Here is a 20,177-nt window from a genome sequence, read left to right as displayed (position 1 = left end):
ATAAATCAATAGGGATGGTTTTGTCATATATCCAAAATCAACAAGAAACATCATGTCCTTGAACATTTAGTCATCTTGCATTACGGTGCTAATGAAAAAATTTTAAAAAAATCCTTCAGGAAAATAATCCTTAAAAATAACTTACATACCCACATTTGTTACAGAGGATAGAAAGATACAGAAATTCTAGATAGAACTTTAAAAGACTCTCTAATTTAAACATGCACTTTAATGATCAGTGAGGAAGGCATAGGAGAAGTGGTAAAAATCTCTATGTTTCCAAAATAAGAAATGAGAAAGGCTCTGCAGAGGCTTATAGATGTCATAGATGTTTCATTCATATGTACTTATATATCTATTTACGTATATATGAATGAAACTTCTATGACATCTCTAAGCCTCTGGCCTTTCTCATTTCTTGTTTCTCTCTCTCTCTCTCTCTCTCTCTCTCTCTCTCTTTCTCTCTCTCTCTCTCTCTCTCTCTCTCTCTCTCTCTCTCTCTGTCTTTCTGTATCTCTCTCCCTTCCAATGTATAGATATACACACAAAGAGGAGCTAACTATAGCAAAATAGGGCAAACTAGAGAGATAGATAAGAGATAACTTGCATCAAGCCCATAAGCATTGTAGTTGCCTCAGTGAGATACATAATCACTCTATAGAGAATTTGGCCAAACCATTCACACATGAAAACTCAAGTAAACAAAAAATGCTTATTAGTCAGACATTTGTACAGAATTGTGTCATTGGCATAATCATCTTGGGCAGACACAGCCAATGGATAATGACCTCAGTTCAGAGCTGAAGGAGAGTAAGAGGAAAGCAGGCCATAGGAGTGTCTTCGCTTTACTTTTGCTTTTCTGCTGTGCTTTCAATGACCTCAAATTTCCCTCTGAAATAAAAGTTCATATTTTAACAACAACGGGGTGATGATCTATGCTTCTGATAAGGCTCACCCACACAGGAATGGAGATACAATTGTGGGGCTTGAGCAGATTATGCCGCTTGATTCTGTAAATGGGCTGAACATGGAAAAGAATATAAATGATGGCCTCAGAAAAGTAAATGGCAACATGGACAGCCTGTTGGATACTCAACTCACAATGAAAAGAGAACCAGAAAAAGACACAAATATATTCAGTGGTCCTTATGTGGCAGATATACTGAAGGATATGAACAAGAGTTAAGTGTAAATAGGTTGTAATCTGCAATGTTGCAGGGAAAAGTCTCTGATGGTATCACAGATTCAATGAAGTAAGCAGGGCAGGAGTCAGTTAAATCTTTGGAGAATGTAGTCATACTTAATTTAGCAAAAACTCAGCTATGCAATCTACATTTTAGGGCCTCAGATTATAAGGACTTTTAAAAACAAAAATGTTATTAAATTTTTAATTTTAGTAAAATAAAGGAAATGGGGGGAACGTATTCTAACATAGCATGAAGATATAATTGTATTCAGGAAAAATTTCTAGAGGAAAAAATGCCTCCTCAAAATGCTAGCAATACGCATGGATGGAGGTAGCTCTTTGTGGGTGGTGGTTCTGGCAACACTGAAAAGTTCTAGAGATACCTAGTGCTAGAAGCAGGGGGGAGTGGGGTAAAGAGTAGGCAAAGTAGAAGAGACTCACAGACTTGTCAGACAGGTCCATGGACAGGTAGCAATAAGGGTAATTTATGCAAATCTGTCCGAGGCTCATTAGAGGCTATAGCTGCTCCTCCTGTTCTGGGTCCATAGGCCTCCTCTCCCTTTCGTGGCTGAGTCCAGTGCCTGAACATTTGTTATCTTTAGTGGTGGCAGCAAACCATGATATTTGCTTTGAAGGAGCTACTTAAAGACTGTGAAGATGTGAAGAGGGAAGAAATTTCTTGAAAAGGGCACTAGAAAAAGAATACATGATATTGTGTTAGCATAAAAATTCAAGTTAGATAAAGAAATCAAGCAGAAAACATGGTAAAAGGGATCAGAAAAGAAGAAACTGTTGTCAATTAGAAGCAGGCAGCTATGATTTTCCCCCATTTCAATTGACTCTATGATGAAAATTAGTAACTATGAATGTGGTCAATCAGACACATTTGTGAAAATTATCACCTTAACTAGTGTGTATCAAGCCTCTACTATGAATATACAGATACAATTCATAAAGAGGCCATTTCTACCTTCTCATAAAGAATATAAATGGAAAAACTACTCCATGAGCATCAATAACCTCTTGAAGCCCCTCTGTAAAAGGTAATTTAAGAAAGATCAAGGCTGACATGATTCTTCTATTACATATTAAAAAAAAAACCTGGAAGAGAATTAGGATTGCCTGATTTATGTGGAGAATAAATGAAAGAGAAGGGAAAATTTGTCCTTGGATAATGACAAAGATTCTAGCAAGGGGCTGATTAATGTTCTAAAGAAGGTATGTGAAATTCAAGATGATAATATGAAAAGAACAATTAATAAAGCCTAGGTAGAGTTAAGGGAGAAATAGGCCTAAGGGAAGTCTGAATTTTAAGATAAAAATGTCTTTTCAGTCTCCAATGAGGAATTATTATTTCCAAGAAGGAATTGCTGCTGAGCTAAATAGATGCAATTTATGTGTATAAGAGACCATGAAGTCTTTCCATTTCATGCTAGAGAGTGTATATAAAATAAAATATACTTACATTGTATGCTTCTATCAAGGAGAGTTACTTTACTTCATTTCTTGTGTAATTTTTGTCCCTTATTTCATTGTAAAAAAACATCTTGTTAATTAAAATGCTGTGTTTTCATTTTTAAAGATTCTAGAATCACTCTGGTAATTCCTTAGGTACCAAAATATATCTTCCTGACAGTAGGTGAAAAATACTAGAAAGCAACTCAGCCCCAGATGAGAATTATGATTCCATTCTAGAAACCATTGTTTATGATCATAGCAGTGACTGAAAAAATGATACAAGGTGAGAAAGTTTCATGATAAAAATCTGCAATGACGAGAAACTGAAGCACAGAACCCTGAGCATAATCTATTTGTTGGCAAGGCTAGCAATTAACAATAATAGAAGCCCTCGGTGACCAGAGACATGCCTTACAATCAGAGGAGCTAATGGGGGTTACATAAGGCCCAGTGATGCAAACAAAACTAAGACTGCAATTGGTCCATTATTATGCTGACTTGCAAAAGGGTAGTCTTCAGAATCCTTAATAACAAAGAAAACAGGGGCAGCTGGGTGGTGCAGTGGATAGAGCACCAGCCCTGGATTCAGGAGGACCTGAGTTCAAATCCAGCCTCAGACACATAACACCTACTAGCTGTGTGACCCTGGGCAAGTCACTTAATCCCATTGCCTAGGCAAAGGAAAAAGAAAAAAAAATAACAAAGAAAACACAGGGTTGAACATCCTTTGGAAAGTCCCCAACCAGATCCCACCCCACTTCCCTTCACCAAAAAGACCTAGTGCTAGGAAAAATATCTCCTGACCAAGCTGAATTATCCTCCATCCAGCTTCTTTATCTCCATCAAGAGACAGGACCAGTCTCAGTTGTGTCCATGATCTCCTACATAATCTCTTACAAACATTTCTAGCAAGGCCTATATAAAATAAATCTAAATCTAAACCCTAGAAATTGGTTACAGTGATTACTAAAACATCTAAGCATTAATCAGTCATGAAAATGCACTGGAATATAGAAAAACAAGGGAGAAAATGGGCGCCTACCTTTTAATCATACTTCTTTTTATGTAATTTATTTATTTTTAGTTTTCAACATTCACTTCCACAAGCTTTTGAGTTCCAAATTTCCTTCCTCTCTAGTCCCTCCCCCCACCCCAAGATGGCATACATTCTGAATACCCCTTCTCCTAATCTGCCCTTCCTTCTATCTCTCCCCCCCTTCTCTTATCCCCTTCCCCTTCTATTTTCCTGTAGGGCAGGATAGATTTCTATACCCCATTTCCTAGGGGTATATTTCCTGTATTTCTTATTTCCCAGTTGCATGTGAAAACAATTTTTTTAACATTTGTTTCTAAAATTTTGGGTTCCAGATTTTCTCCCTTCCTCCCTCCCCACCCACCCTCATTGAAAAGGCAAGCTATACATGTGCAGTTATGCAAAACACTTCCATAGTAGTCATGTAGTGAAAAACATGTCAGTTTCCCTTCATCCTATCCCACCCCCCATTTATTCTATTCTCTCTTTTGACCCTGTCCTTCCTCAGAAGTGTTTGCTTCTTATTACTCCTTCTCCCAATCTGCCCTCCCCTCTATCATCCTCCTGCTGTCTTGTCCCCTTCCCCCCTGTTTTCCTGTAGGGTAAGATAGATTTCCATACTCAATTGAGTGTGTATGTTGTCCTCTTTAAGCCAAATCCAATGAGAATAAGATTCACTCATTCCCTCTCACCTTCCCCCATTCCCCTCCACTGTAAAAGCCTTTTCTTATATGTTTTATGTGAGATAATTATCCCCATTCTACCTCTCCCTTTCTCCTTCTCCCGGTATAATCCTCTCTCACCCCTTAATTTTATTCTCCAGATATCACTCCTTCATCTTCAACTCACCCTGTATCCTCTATTTATCTATCTATCTCTATACATATATATATATATAATTTTTTCCCCTCCAACTATTCTAATACTGACAAAGGACTCACGTGTTACAAATATCATCTTTCCATGCAGAATGTAAACAGTTCAACCTTAATAAATCCCTTATGATTTCACTTTCCTGTTTACTTCTTCATGCTTCTCTTGATTGTTGTGTTTGAAAGTCGAATTTTCTATTCATCTCTGGTCTTTTCAAAAAGAGTGCTTGAAAGTCCTCTACTTCACTGAATGTACATTTTCCTCCCTGGGGGATTATATTCAGTTTTGCTGGGTAGGTGATTCTTGGTTGTAATCTGATCTCCTTTGTCCTTCAAGCCCTGCAGTTCCTTAATGTAGAAGCTGCTAAATCTTGTGTTATCCTGATTGTGTTTCCACAATACCTGAATTGTTTCTTTCTGGGTGCTTGTAATATTTTTCCTTGACCTAGGAACTCTGGAATTTGGGTACAATATTCCAAGGAGTTTTCCTCTGGGGATCTCTTTCAGGAGGTGATTGGCAGATTCTTTCAATTTCTATTTTGCCATCTGGTTCTAAAATATCAGGAGAGTTTTCCTTGATCATTTCTTGAAAGATGATATCTAGGCTTTCAGGTAGTCCAAAAATTTAAAAAATCTCTCTCCTGGATCTATTTTCCAATGAGATATTTCACATTTTCTTCTATTTTTTTTTCATTCTTTTGAATGTGTTTTACAATGTCTTGATTGTTCATAAAGTCACTAGCTTCCAATTGCTCTATTCTAATTTTTAAGGAAATATTTTCTTCAGTAATCTTTTGGACATTCTTTTCCATTTGGCCAATTTTGCTTTTGAAGGCATTCTTCTCCTCATTGGCTTTTTGGACATTTTTTGCCATTTGGTTTAGGTTATTTTTTTTTTAGTTTTCTTTTTTTTATTAATTTATTTCGATTTATCAACAATCACTTCCATATGCTTTTGAGTTTAAAATTTTTCTCCACCTTCCTCCCCACCACCCTCCCCAAGATGGCACACAATCTGATATAGGCTATACATACACATTCCAATTAGACATATTTTCACATTACTGATGTTGTAAGTAAGAATTAGAACCAATAGGAGGAACCACCAGAAAGAGGAAACAAAACTCAGCAGAAGAGAAAAAAAGTTAGCAAATAATATGCTTTGATATGCATTCAAATTCCATAGTTCTTTCTTTGGATGTGAATAGCATTTTCCATCATGAGGCTTTGGAGATGTCTTAGATCCTTGTATTGCTGAGAAGGCTTAAGTTTATCAATATTAGTCCACACAACGTGGCTGTTATTGTGTACAGCATTCTCTTGGTTCTGCTCACTTCACTCAGCATCAGACCATACAAGTCTTTCCGGGTTTTTTTCTGAAGTCGGCCTGTTCATCATTTCTTATAGTACAATGGTATTCCATTACATTCAAATACCACAACTTGCTCAGCCATTCCCCAATTGATGGGCATCCTTTCAATTTCCAATTCTTTGACACAACAAAAAGAGCTGCTATGAATATTTTTGTACATGTGGGTCCTTTTCCCATTTGTATGATATCTTTAGGATATAGCCCTAGAAGTGCTATTGCTGGGTCAAAGGGTATGCACATTTTTATAGCCCTTTGGGCATAGTTCCAAATTGCTCTACAAAATGGTTGGAACATTTCACAACTCCACCAAGAATGCATTAGTATTCCAATTTTCCCACATCTTCTCCAACATTTATCATTTTCTTGTTTTGTCATGTTGGCCAATCTGATAGGTGTGATGTGGTACCTCAGAGTTATTTTGATTTGCATTTCTCTAATCAATAGTGATTTACAGCATTTTTTCATATGACTATAGATGGCTTTAATTTCTTCATCTGAGAACTGTCTGTTCATATCCTTTGACCATTTAGCAATTGGGAAATGACTTGTATGTTTATAAATTTGACTTAATTCTCTATATATTTTAGAAATGAGGCCCTTATCAGAGAGACTGGTTGTAAAAATTCTTTCCCAATTTTCTACCTTCCTTTTAATCTTAGTTGCATTGGCTTTGTTTGTGCAAAACTTTTTAATTTAATGTAATCAAAGTTATCCATTTTACTTTTCATAATATTCTCTATCTCCTGTTTGGTCATGAATTTTTCTGTTCTCCATAGATCTGACAGGTAAACTATTCCTTGTTCTCCCCGTTTGCTTATGGTATCAGCCTTTTTTATCTAAATCATGAACCCATTTTGACTTTATTTTGGTATATAGTGTGAGATTTTGGTCCATGCCTATTTTCTGTCACACTCTTTTCCAGTTTTCCCAGCAGTTATTTTTTCCTTTTTTTATTAATAAATTTATTTATTTTTAGTTTTCAACACTTACTTCCACAAGATTTTGAGTTTCAAATTTTCACCCCATCTCACCCCTCCTGCCACCCCAAGATGGCATGCATTCTGAATACCCCTTCCCCTAGTCTGCTATCCCTGCTATCTCTCCCCCCCTTGCCCTTCTATTTTCTAGGGCAGGATATATTTCTGTACCCCATTTCCTGTATTTCTTATTTCCCAGTTGCATGTGAAAACATTTTTTTAAACATGTGTTTTTAAAACTTTGGGTTCCAAATTTTCTCCCTTCCTCCCTCCCCACCCACCCTCATTGAAAAGGCAAGCAACTCAATATAGGTTATACATGTGCAGTTATGCAAAACACTTCCATAGTAGACATGCTGTGAAAAACGAACTCTAGTTCCCTTTATCCTATCCCACCCCCCCATTTATTCTATTTTTTTTCTTTTGTCCCTGTCCATCCTCAGAAGTATTTGCTTCTGATTACTCCCTTTCCCAATCTGCCCTCCTCTCTATCATTCCCCTACTCTCTTCTCCCCTTCCCCCCCATTTTCCTGTAGGATAAGACAGATTTCCACACCCAATTGAGTGTGTATGTTATACCCTCCTTAAGTCAAATCCTATGAGAATAAGATTCACTCATTCCCTCTCACCTTCCCCTGTTTCCCCTCCACTGTAAGAGCCTTTTCTTTTGGTTTTTTTTTTTGTGGGATAATTTACCCCATTCTACCTCTCCCTTTCTCCTTCTCCTAGTATATTCCTCTCTCACCCCTTAATTTTATTCTCCAGATATGACCCCTTCATTTTCAACTCACCCTGTACCATCTATCTATCTATCTATATCTGTATATACGTACATATAATTTTTTCCCCTCCAACTAGCCTAATACTAACAAAGGTCTCATGAATTACAAATATCATCTTTCCATGCAGGAATGTAAACAGTTCAACCTTATCAAGTCTCTTATGATTTTCTCTTTCCTGTTTACATCTTCATGTTCCACTTGAGTCTTGAATTTGAAAGTCAAATTTGCTATTCAGCTCTGGTCTTTTCATCAAAAATGCTTGAAAGTCTTCTATTTCACTGAATGGCCACTTTTTCCCCTGAAGAATTATGCTCAGTTTTGCTGGGTAGGTGATTCTTGGTTGTAATCCTATCTCCTTTGCTCTCTGGAATGTTATATTCCATGCCCTGTGGTCCCTTAATGTAGAAGCTGCTAAATCTTGTGTTATCCTGATTGTGTTTCCACAATACTTGAATTGTTTCTTTCTGGCTGCTTGCAATATTTTCTCCTTGACCTGGGAACTCTGGAATTTGGCTACAATATTCCTAGGAGTTTTCCTTTTGGGATCTCTTTCAGGAGGAGATCGGTGGATTCTTTCAATTTCTATTTTGCCCTCTGGTTCTAAAATATCAGGGCAGTTTTCCTTGATCATTTCTTGAAAGATGATGTCGAGGCTCTTTTTTTGATTGTGGCTTTCAGATAGTCCAATAATTTTTAGATTCTCTGTACCGGATCTATTTTCTAGGTCAGTTGTTCCAACAAGACATTTCACATTGTTTTCTAATTTTTCATTCTTTTGGATTTGTTTTACAGTGTCTTGCTTTCTCATAAAGTCACTAGCTTCCAATTGCTCTATTCTAATTTTTAAGGAAATAATTTTCTTCAATAATCTTTTGGACTTCCTTTTCCATTTGGTCAATTTTGCTTTTCAGGGCATTCTTCTCCTCATTGGCTTTTTTGGACCTCTTTTGCCATTTGGGTTAGGGTATTTTTTAAGGTGTTATTTTCTTCAGTATTTCTTTGGGTCTCCTTTAGCAAGTTGCTAACTTGTTTTTCATTTCTTTGCATCACTCTCATTTCTCTTCCCAGCTTTCCTCTACTTCTCTTACTTGCTTCTCAAAATCCCTTTTGAGCTCCTCCAAGACCTGGGACTGATTCATATTTTTCTTGGAGGCTTTGGATATAGGAGCTTTGACTTTGTTGTCTTCTTCTGGTTGTATGTTTTGATCTTCTTTGCCACCAAAGTAAGATAATATAGTCTGCCTCTTTTTGCACTGCTTACCCATGATCTCAGCCAATTGCTTGAGTTTTAAGCTCTTTGTTATGGTAAGAGTCTGTTTCCAATGTGGAGAATGTACTGTCCCAAACATTGGGGGTTTATACAACTGTTTTCCCAGATACTTCTAGGGACCTGAAAATTTTCAGTTCTTCCAAGGTGCTATGATAAGGGGCCACAACAAGCTCCACCACACCAGTGCTCCTCCTCACCCCCAGGACCACCCCTTAGAACTGTGACCCAGATCCAAGCATAGGCAAAGCAAGAGATTCCTGCCTCAGCACTGGCAAAGAGATCCCTGCAATCCCCCTCTGATCAGCCACTCAATTACCCCTCAGTCTGTGGGCCAGAAGCTCAGGAGGCAGCCACGGCCCACGCTCGGGACTTGTGGCTGTAACCTAGCTTCTCTCTCACCACAGTCACAGACTTTTCCAACTGACCTTCCAAGTTGTCTTTGGTGTTTATGGGTTGAGAAGTCTGGAAACTGCCACAGCTGCCCATGATTCAACCCTCTGAGGCCTGCTCTGGGTTCGCTGCTGGTGCCAACACTGAACTGCACTACTCCCCCTGCCTGGTGTGATATACCTTTCTGATCAACCATCCAGGTTTTCTTGGGCTGGAAATTAATTTCACTCAGTCTTTTTGTGGGTTCTGCTGCTTTAGAATTTGTTTAGAGCCATTTTTTTACAGGTATTTGGAGGGGTTTGGAGGAGACCTCAAGCAAGTCACTGCTTTCCTTCCGCCATCTTGGCTCTGCCCCTCTAGCAGTTTTTTTTTTCAAAGAATGGGTTCTTAACCCAGAAGCTGGGGTCTTTGGGTTTATCAAATAATAGATTACTATAGTCATTGACTACTGTGTCTTGCATATTTAACCTATTCCACTGATCCACCACTCTATTTCTTAGCCAGTACCAAGCAGTTTTGATGATTGCTTTATAATACAATTTAAGATCTGGAATGGCTAGGCCACCTTCCCCTGTATTTCTTTTCATTAGTTCCCTTGATATTCTGGACCTTTTGTTCTTCCAAATGAATCTTGTTATTGTTTTTTCCAACTCTTTAAAATAATTTTTGGTAGTTTGATTGGTATGGCACTGAATAAGTAAATTAGCTTAGATAGAATTGTCATTTTTATTATATTAGTTCAGCCTACCTATGAGCAACTGATGTTTTTCTAATTATTTAGATCTGACTTTACTGGTGTGAAAAGTGTTTTGTAATTGTATTCATATAGTTCCTGAGTTTGTTTTGAGAGGTCGACCCCTATAAATATTTTATGATGTCTACAGTAAGTTTAAATGGAATTTCTCTTTCTATCTCTTGCTGTTGGGCTTTGTTGGTAATATATAGAAATGCCAATTATTTATGTGGGTTTATATTCACAATGTGAATCTTATTCTCATAGGATTTGACTTAAGGAGGGTATAACATACACACTCAATTGGGTGTGGAAATCTGTCTTACCCTACAGGAAAATGGGGGGGAAGGGGAGAAGAGAGTAGGGGAATGATAGAGAGGAGGGCAGATTGGGAAAGGGAGTAATCAGAAGCAAATACTTCTGAGGATGGACAGGGACAAAAGAAAAAAAATAGAATAAATGGGGGGTGGGATAGGATAAAGGGAACTAGAGTTCGTTTTTCACAGCATGTCTACTATGGAAGTGTTTTGCATAACTGCACATGTATAAACCCACATAAATATGCCCACAACTTTGCTAAAGTTTATTATTTTAAGTAGTTTTTTACTTGATTCTCTAGGATTCCCTAAGTATATCATCATGTCATCTGCAAAGAGTGATAGCTTTGTTTCTTCTTTGCCTATTCTAATACCTTCAATTTCTTTTTCTTCTCTTATTGCTAAAGCTAACATTTCCAGTGCGATATTGAACAACAGCAGTGATAATGGACATCCTTGTTTCACCCCCAATTTTATTGGAAATGCTTCTAGCTTGCCCCCATTACATATTATGCTTGCTGAAAGTTTTAGATAGATGCTATTTATTATTTTAAGGAAGACCCCATTTATACTTATGCTCTCTAGTGTTTTTAATAGGAATGGGTGTTGTATTTTGTCAAAAGCTTTTTCTGCATCTATTGAGATGATCATGTGGTTTCTGTTAGTTTTGGTGTTGATATGATGAATTATGCTGATAGTTTTCCTAATATTCAACCAGCCCTGCATTCCTGGTATAAATCCTACGTGGTCATAGTGTATTATTCTTGTGATGTTGCTGTAATCTATTTGCTAATATTTTGTTTAAAAATTTTGCATCTATATTCATTAGAGAAATTGGTCTATAGTTTTCTTTCTCTGTTTTGACTCTTCCTGGTTTAGGTATCAGCACCATATTTGTATCATAAAAAGATGATTTTCTCTGGGTAGTTGATCCTTGGTTGTAATCCAAATTCCTTTGCCTTATGGAATATCATCTTCCACGCCCTATGGTCTTTTAATGTAGAAGATTCAAGGTCTTGTGTAATCCTGACTGTGGTTCCATGATATTTAATTCTTTTCTTTCTGGCTGCTTGCAGTATTTTCTCTTTGACCTGGTAATTTTGGAATTTGCCTACTATATTCCTTGGCATTTTCAATTTTGGATCTCTTTCAGGCAGTGATCAGTGGATTCTTTCTATGGCTGTTTTACTTTCTCTTTTAGGACTTCAGGGCAGTTTTCCTTTATGATTTCCTGAGAGATACTGTCCAGGCTCTTTTTTTATCATGATTTTCAGGTAGACCAATAATTTTTAAATTGTCTATCCTGGATCGATTTTCTAGGTCCGTTGTTTTACCAATGAGGTATTTTACATTTTCATCTATTTTTTCATTTTTTCCTTTCTGTTTGACTGATTCTTGCTGTCTCATAGAGTCATTAGCTTCCATTTGCCTGATTCTAATTTTTAACAAATTGTTTTCTTCTATTAGATTTTGTACCTCCTTCTCCCATTGGTCAATTGTATTTTTAAAGGATTTGTTTTCTTTAGTGTACTTTTTTTCCAGTTAGCCAATTGTAGATTTTAAGGACTTTTCTACCTCTCTCATTTGACTTTTAAAATCCTTCTTGAGCTCTTCTAAGAAGGCTTTTTGGGCTTCAGACCAATTCATATTTCCTTTTGAGGTTGCAGATGTGGGTTTGTTGACAATGTTGTCCTCTTCAGAATTTCTGCCTTGATCTTCATTCTTCTCACAATATGAATCAATGGTACGTTTCTTTTTACACATAGTGTTTCTTTATTACCTGGCCTTTAAAGACATTGAGCTCTCCTGCTAGGTAGCAGAGGGCACTGATCCAAGCTTCTTGTGTTGGGAATCTAGGTCTTGGTCACTGGCTTTGTGTGCTGGGGCCTCTGATGTTGGTAACTGGAGGCTGTAGGGTTGTGGCAGCTTACCTGGTATTGGGCTGGAATCAGCAAGGCTGGAACTCTTGGGCAACTCTAGGTTGTCAGCTTTTCCTTTCCTTTTGCTTTCTTCAGCTCTTTTCAGGTGGATGTTGCGAGGTGTTTATCCACTTGGGCCCCTTTTTAGTACTGTTTCCCTTATTTTTGCTGAGGCACTAGTAGACCCATTTGATGTAGAATGTCAAGGCACCTGGTGGTTTTCTGAGCAGGTTTCCACTGGTTCCCCCCTCCCCTACTGAGGCACTCAGGGGCCCAGGTGTTGTTGTTTGCCTGCTCCCCCACCTGGGTTTCAAGATCTCCTCCTGGTGTGGTAAAGTGGAGCTTTCCTCTAGCTGGCTGGGATGCCTCCCATTCCATACTGTTCCCCTTCCCCCAGGGCAAGAGGGGCCTTTCCTGTTAATCCCTCATGCTATCTGAGCTACTGCACTGCTGCTCTCCATCTTTCTTCTGGTTCAGCTGTTCCAGGGATTTTCCTGGGGTGATATTTTCTGGGTTTTCAGAGTTTGATAGGGGAGGGTGAGAGCAACTACCTTTTTACTCCACCATCTTGGCTCCCAGAAGCAGAACTAGGTTATTTTTAAGGTGTTATTTTCTTCAGTATTTTTTTGGGTCTCCTTTAGCAAGCCGTTGACTAGTTTTTCATAATTTTCTTGTATCACTCTCAGTTTTTCCTCTACTTCTCTTACTTGCTTCTCAAAATCCTTTTTGAACTCTTCCATGATCTGGAACCAATTCATATTTTTCTTGGAGGTTTTGGATGTAGGAACTTTGACTTTGTTGTCTTCTTCTGGTTGTATGTTTTGATCTTCTTTGTCACCAAAGTAAGATAATATAGTCTGACTCTTTTTGCACTGCTTGCTCATGATCCCAGCCAATTACTTGAGTTATAAACTCTTTGTTAAGGTAGGGGTCTACTTCCAGCATGGAGAATGTATTGTCCCAAGCTTCAGGGGTTTTGTGCAGCTGTTTTCAGAGATACTCCTAGGGATCTGTAAATTTTCAGTTCTTCCAAGGTGCTATGATCAAGGGTGAGGTGGTTACTCCTTTCCTGGCCTGTGCTCTGGTCTATGAGTGACCACAAGCACTCTTTTCTGCCTTCAAAGTGTGAGGAGGATTTCCTGAGCTCCACCACACTAGCACTCCTCCTTGCCCCAGGACCACCACCCAGAACTGTGACCCAGATCCAAGCACAGGCAAAACAAGAGAATTCTGCACCAGCAAAGATGCCTACAATCCCCCTCTGCTCAGCCACTGAATTCCCCCTCAGTCTGTGGGCCAGAAGCTCTGGAGGCAACCACCACCCTAGGGCAATGCTCAGGATCTGGGACTGGGACCATGCTTCTCTCTCCCTGCAGGCACAGACTTTTCCTACTGACCTTCAAGGTTCTCTTTGACTTTCATGGGTTGAGAAGTCTGGAAACTGCCACAGCTGCCCGTCATTCAGTCCTCTGATGCCTGCTCTAAGTTCACTGAGGCCTGTGCCCCCATTCCCCAAACAGCGTTCCTCTCCCAGCCCCGCACAATATACCTTTATGATCAATCATCCAGGTTGTCTTGGGCTGGAAATTTGTTTCACTCTGTCTTTTTGTGGATTCTTCTGCTTAAGATTTTGTTTAGAGCCATTTTGTACAGGTATTTAGAGGGGCTTGGGGGAGAGTTCAAGCAAGTTACTGCTTTTACTCTGCCATCTTTTTTTTAAGGCAGTTGGGGTTAAGTGACTTGCCCAGGGTCACACAGCTAGTAAGTGACAAGTGTTTGGTCTGAGGCTAGATTTGAACTCAGGTACTCCTGACTTCAGGGCTGGTGCTCTATCCACTGTACCAACTAGCTGCCTCTTACTCTGCCATCTTGAGTCTGCCTAATCATACATTGTTACCTAAGGATTAGCTTATCTAAACTAAACCTATATAACCAATAGGAATATAGATATAATCAATCAACAGTCAATTTCACAGTGACTATTTCAGACAAAATGAAATAATCAAAAGTGTGTTTTTATGCTTGAACTTTGTTATCATTTGTGGGATCCATTCTATAAATCTATGCTTTGTAATACACATCATTATACATAACATTTTAAGTTTTATACTTATTAAAAGAAGCCTGAGAAATTTTTCATAAAACATGAAATCAAAGCAAAAGAAAATCTACTTGTTGCCTACATCTAGCATATAAATGTTAGTTGTCCTGGGCTGCTGCTGTAGATGAGAAGAAGGGAGCATACACCAGGTGAGTGCAGAAGCAAAGGGCCAAGGACCCTGTTGGCTGTGGGCACTTGCAAGAGAGCCAGGCCTTGGTTTTGACTTCAGGGCAGAGAGGAGAGCTGAAGTCTGCAGCCACCAGAGGGACTGAAGAGAGCAAGAGCCTTTGTGAGTACTGTGGCAGTGGGTTCTAGACATGGCTTTGGGGTGGAAAGGAGTGCCCAAGGTTGGGCACTGGGACAGAGCTCAGAAAATAACTATAGGAAGGATCTGATACCTAGGGCACCATTTCTCACACCTTGAGACTAGAACCTGCCTATAATAATAAGTTGTTAAAAATAAAAAATTTTAATCTATATTATTTGTATTTATTATATTATATTTATTTTATAATTGTATTTATTTTAAAATAAAAAATTAAAATTAAAATGAGTAAGCAAAGGAGAAAGAACCCAACCATAGATAACTACTATGGGGATAGAGAAGATCTGGGTTCATGCTCACAGGAAGATAGTGGAGCTAAAAAAAAAAAAGCCACTCCTTTTTCAAAGAGTGGTCACAAGCCCAAAAATAGTTCTTTGTAAAACTTAAAAAAGACTTCAGAAATCAAATAAGAGAGATTGAGAGAATTTGGGGAAAATTAGGAAAATTAGGGGGAAAATGAGAGCAATCCAAGAAAATCAAGAAAATTATGAAAAGAAAGTCAACCAACTGGAAAAAGAGATTGAAAAACTTAAGAAAGAGAAGAAGTCCTTGAAAACTAGAATTGGGAAAGGGGAAGTGAATGATGTTATAAGACACCCAGAAATAATAAAAACAAAATTAAAAGAATGAAAAAATAGAAGAGAACGTGAAACTTCTCATTAGAAAAACAACTGATATGGAGAAAAGGTCAAGGAAAGACAACATAAGAATTGTTGGACTACCTGAAAATTATGATCAAAAAAAGAATCTTGATAGAATATTACAAGAAATTATTAAGGAAAATTGCCCTGATGTTCTAGAAGAAGATAAAGCAGAAATAGAAAAAAAATCTGCCAATCACCACCTGAAAGAGATCCCAAGAGGAAAACTTACAGGAATATCATAGCCAAGACTCAAATTTCCCAGGTTAAGAAAAAAATATTGCAAGCAATAAGAAAAAAAAACTTTAAATACTGAAGAGCTACAATCAGGATCACACAAGGCTTAGTAGTGTCTATGTTGAAGGACAGTAGGTCTTGGAACATTATATTTAGAACAGCAAAAGAGCTGGGGTTGTGATCAAAATTAACTTGCCCAGGTTCACACAACTAGTAAGTGTCTAACATCAGATTTGTACTCATCTTCCTGACTCCCTGTCCAGTTCTCCATCCACTAAGCCACTTGCTTACCTTGTCCTGCCCTTTGAACTATTTATCAATTGGGGGAATGGCTTTTAATTTTTTAAAATAAATTTAAAAAAGAATTTTAAAATAGATTTTTAAAATAAATTTTAAAATAGATTTTAAAATAAGTTTAAAATAAAAAAAACTTAGTATAGATTTGAGAAATGAGAGCTTCATCAGAGAAACTTGCTGGGTAATATTTATACATATAAATATACATATATATACATACATATCTATGTATTACTTCATTCTCGATGGTACCTTTTAGCATTATGTGTTAGTTTTCCTTATTATCTCTTTTTATATCTATTTTTGCATTTGCTCTCTCTGACATCATAACTTCTGCCTTTTTTATTTCAGCTAAAGCATATTAGATTCTGCTCCAGCCCTTTATTTTAACTCTTTGTGTGTGCCCTTTTGTTTCAAGCATGTCTCTCATAAATAATATGTTGTTGAAATCTGGTTTTTAATCCATTCTGCTATGTACTTCCATTTTATAGGTGAGCTCATCCTATTCACTTTCAGATATGATTACTATCTGTATATTTCCCTCCATCCCATTTTCTTCTGTTTCTTCCTCTCTCTGTCTTTTTTATCCTGTCCCTCCCCAAAAGTTCATTTTGCTAACCGTTGCCTCCCATAATATGCCCTCACTTTTTTCTTATATCCTTCCCCTCCTATTTCCCTATTAGGCAAGTTTCATTTCTATACATAACTTAGTGTGCAAATGTGTTCTTCTGTTTTTGAATCAATTCTGATAAGAGTGAGTTTTAAGCATTGCCTGTAACCCCCTTGATTTACCATTGCTAAATATTGTGTGATCCTGACTATGATTCCATGATATTTGAATTTATTTCTTGGCTGCTTAAAAGTATTTTCTCTTTCATTTGGGAGCTCTGGAATTTGGTTATAATATTCCTGGGAGTTTTCATTTTGGGATCTCTTTCTGGAGGTGATCAGTGGATTCTTTCAACTTCTATTTTACCTTCTGGATCTAAGATATCAGGGCAGTTTTCCTTGATAATTTCTTGAAATGTTATTTCTAGGCTCTTTCTTTGATCATAGCTTTTAGGTAATCCAAAAGTTTTTAAAATTTTTATTTGATTATTTTCTAGGTCAGTTGTTTTCCAATGAGATATTTCACATTTTCTTTTTTTTTTCATTCTTTTGACTTTGTTTTATTGTTGCCTCATGTCTCATAGAGTCATTAGCTTCCACCTACCCAATTCTAATTTTAATGAATTATTTTTTTCAGTGAGATTTTTGTACTGCTTTTCCATTTGGCCAATTCTGCTTTTTAAGGAGTTCTCTTCAGTGGATTTTTTGTGCCTCTTTTACCATTTGGTAATTCTGGTTTATTTTAAGGTATTTTTTTTTTCAGTATTTTTTGTGCCTCCTTTACCAAGCTCTTAATTCTCCTTTCATAATTTTCTTACATCACTCATTTATTTTCATAATTTTTCCTCTACCACTCTTAGCTATTTCTTTAACTCTTGCAGGAGTTCTTATTGGGTTTGGATCCAATTATCATTTTTCTTTGAGGCTTTTCTTGGTAGCTGTTTTCACATTGTTGTCTTCTTCTGAGTTTATCTCTTGATCTTTCCTGACACTGTAGTAGTTTTTTCTGGTCAAATTCTTTTTTTAATGTTTGTTCATTTTCCAACCCATTTCTTGGCTTTGAACAGTATGTTAAAGATGGGCTCTGTTTTCCTGGGGTTAGGGAGGCACTGTCCCAAGTTTCAGGCTTTTGTGCTGCTGTTTTCAGAGCTGGTGCTGGAAGTATGCAAGTTTTCCTTCCTTCCAAGGTGATGTGATCCTAGGAGAAGTATGGTCACTGCTCTCCTGGTCTGCAATCTGGTCTTTACTCAGGAAGGGCCTTTGTTCACCTGTAGCTGAAAGTGCTGGCACTCCTCTCTGCTTTGACTGCTCCCTTGTGACTGACCCCCATAGCTCTTCTCTGCTTTGGAACTCCAACCCAGAATTGTGTATGGGTAATAGAATTGCCAATCAGCTCCATCTGTCCCCAGTGTCTGTAAAAGGTTCCTGTAATCTCTTTCTGACCAGCTGTCTGACCCCTTTACCATCTCTGGGCTGAGAGCTCCTAAAGCTGCTGTTCCTGCTGGTGTTGCTGCTGTGTTGCTATTGCTACACAGCATGTGGGCTTCAGCAGATCTCTACCCCAGTGTTATAGACTTCTCCTGATGACCTCGTAAGTTTTCTTAGGTTAGAAAAATGTCACATGCTTTATTTTATACTTTTAGTTGACTCAGGTACCTTAAAAAACCATTGTGTGAAAGCATAAGGTTAGGATGAAAGACAATGATGATTTTAACATTCAGTGTTAAAGGAGAAATTAATTATTTTAATGCTTATGGTGATCAAAAATACTTTGATAAAATAATCATACTATCCAGAACAGTATCAAATCATTATACAAGATAAAATTCAATTTACTTTCCCCAATGCTTAATGCTTGTTTTTGAATATGCAGTTCAGTAAAATGTTGTTTAAATGTCATGAAAGAAATTAAGAATGAAATATAGCAAGATTCTATTCCATAGCAAAAAGTCTGTTTTTACTAAGTTGTATGTGCATAGAACTAGATACATTTTGCAGCCTATCAATTGCTGACATAAAAATGACAGCTTTCAAAAACATAAAAGTTCTAAATCTGATATCATATGCATAGTATAGTTCATAGTTTATTGCCTCTTTCATGTGTTAAGTGCCCACTTATATAATTGACTTTCTATTGCTGTACATCCAAGAATTACATATGCACTATGTACTTTTAAATTTAAAAGTGGTTAATAAGCAAATGAGCTTATTGCAAAATCAGAGTGCTAGTTTGCAGCCTTGTCTATGTGCTAGTATACATCCAAATATAAAGCTTTATTGTTTTTATTTTCATTGAGTTTCTTGTTAGGTTAATGAGCATTAGGTGTACTAGAGAGAGAAGAATAATACTGTGGGGATTGTTCAGGTCTGACAAAGCTTAGTCTGTAGCCTGTCTTATCCTGATCCTGAATGAGGCAAGTCTCATAATTCAAGCCAAAAAATAAGACTGACTTCTCTCCCAAGAATACTAAACTACATTAATTCTCTGGGGAATAATCTCAGATTTCTATTTCAAGAAGGCTCATTTTTTGTCACTGTTCACTTTCAACAAAACCACAATTTTAAGAATTAATGAATGAAAAGTCTTGTGTGATGCCATGAAATGCTGATTAAGCCCATGGTTGCTAACTCATTTTTAACTATGCCTCAAAATTAGAGAATTAGAGATTTGGTTATAGTGTCAGTGTAGAGATGGTGCTATAAGGGTAGCGGCCTTGAGAGTTTTCTCTCCTCTCAAGCGATGTGGAAATTGGAAAAAAATTCCATTTTTTTCCCTCTCCTTTGGCTGATTGTCAAAAGCATCCAAGAGCTCAAATAGAAATGTCAGAGGTCTACCTGTGGTTCAGTACCAACTGGTTCTATTGCTCCATCAGCAATGTTTAGATGACACACATATATCACCTCTAATTTACCTACTCTATATCTTTTATGCACAAAGATATTTTCATGTTGTCTCTCCCATTAGAATGTGAGTTTCTTGAGAGGAGGGACTTTTTTTGCCTTTCTTTATATTTCCAGCACTTAGCACAGTGCCTCAAACACTGTAGACATTTACTAAATGTTTGTTGATAGTGTTTGTATTTTTGGAAGGAGGATGTCAAGTATTTATTTTCACTTAATACTGATTATTACATAGTGTATAAGACTGAGCTACCCACAGACATCACTGGTGTGGCTCTTTGAATATTTGAATAATAAACACCTTACTTAAATATGTTCATCCTACTTTAATCCACACTGTGGAAATCACTCCAGTCTTCATGTGTATGAACAATAGAGAGTGTATAGTATTCAGGAAGTCTGATTTCAGGCTAAGAGGATCTCTGAGAGAGGAGCAGATAAAGAAGTCCATGGCAAGAAAGGCTAAGGTCTTTCTGTTTGGGAAGCTAATTAATGGCTTCTGGGAACTTGACTGTTGTGGTTTTGAAGTGCATTGGTGCTTGGGAGGATTTCTCCAAATATCACATGCATAGTTATTTTACTGAAGATAACTGTCAATCAAGTATAAAATTTCCATGCTGTTCCCTTCAACTAAATTAACTGTGAAAGTAAAAGCGAGATGTTGATTCAAAGGCTGCCTTTCCCTCTTCATTCTCTTCCTCACAGAAGTAGTCATTGTGTGGCATCATGACAACTAAGCTATAATGTCTTAGAATGG

At 37.4% G+C, this 20,177-nt stretch overlaps 1 protein-coding gene across 1 annotated transcript in view; it reads left to right on the top strand.

The window, feature by feature from the left end:
* Positions 1 to 928: 928 nt before the first annotated feature.
* Positions 929 to 20,177, top strand: part of LOC114029266 (lipase member I-like) — a 39,796-nt gene continuing 20,547 nt past the window's right edge. Inside the window, exon 1 of the mRNA XM_027843630.1 lies at positions 929 to 1,012. Within this exon, the coding sequence (XP_027699431.1) occupies positions 929 to 1,012 (84 nt within the window). The remainder of the gene's footprint in view (positions 1,013 to 20,177) is intronic.

The sequence above is a fragment of the Vombatus ursinus genome, unplaced genomic scaffold, assembly GCF_900497805.2.
Source record: "Vombatus ursinus unplaced genomic scaffold, bare-nosed wombat genome assembly UNPS02014924.1, whole genome shotgun sequence".
Classification (NCBI taxonomy): domain Eukaryota; kingdom Metazoa; phylum Chordata; class Mammalia; order Diprotodontia; family Vombatidae; genus Vombatus; species Vombatus ursinus.
Note: the sequence above shows the minus strand (reverse complement) of the source record. Positions and strands in the feature narration are given on the sequence as shown.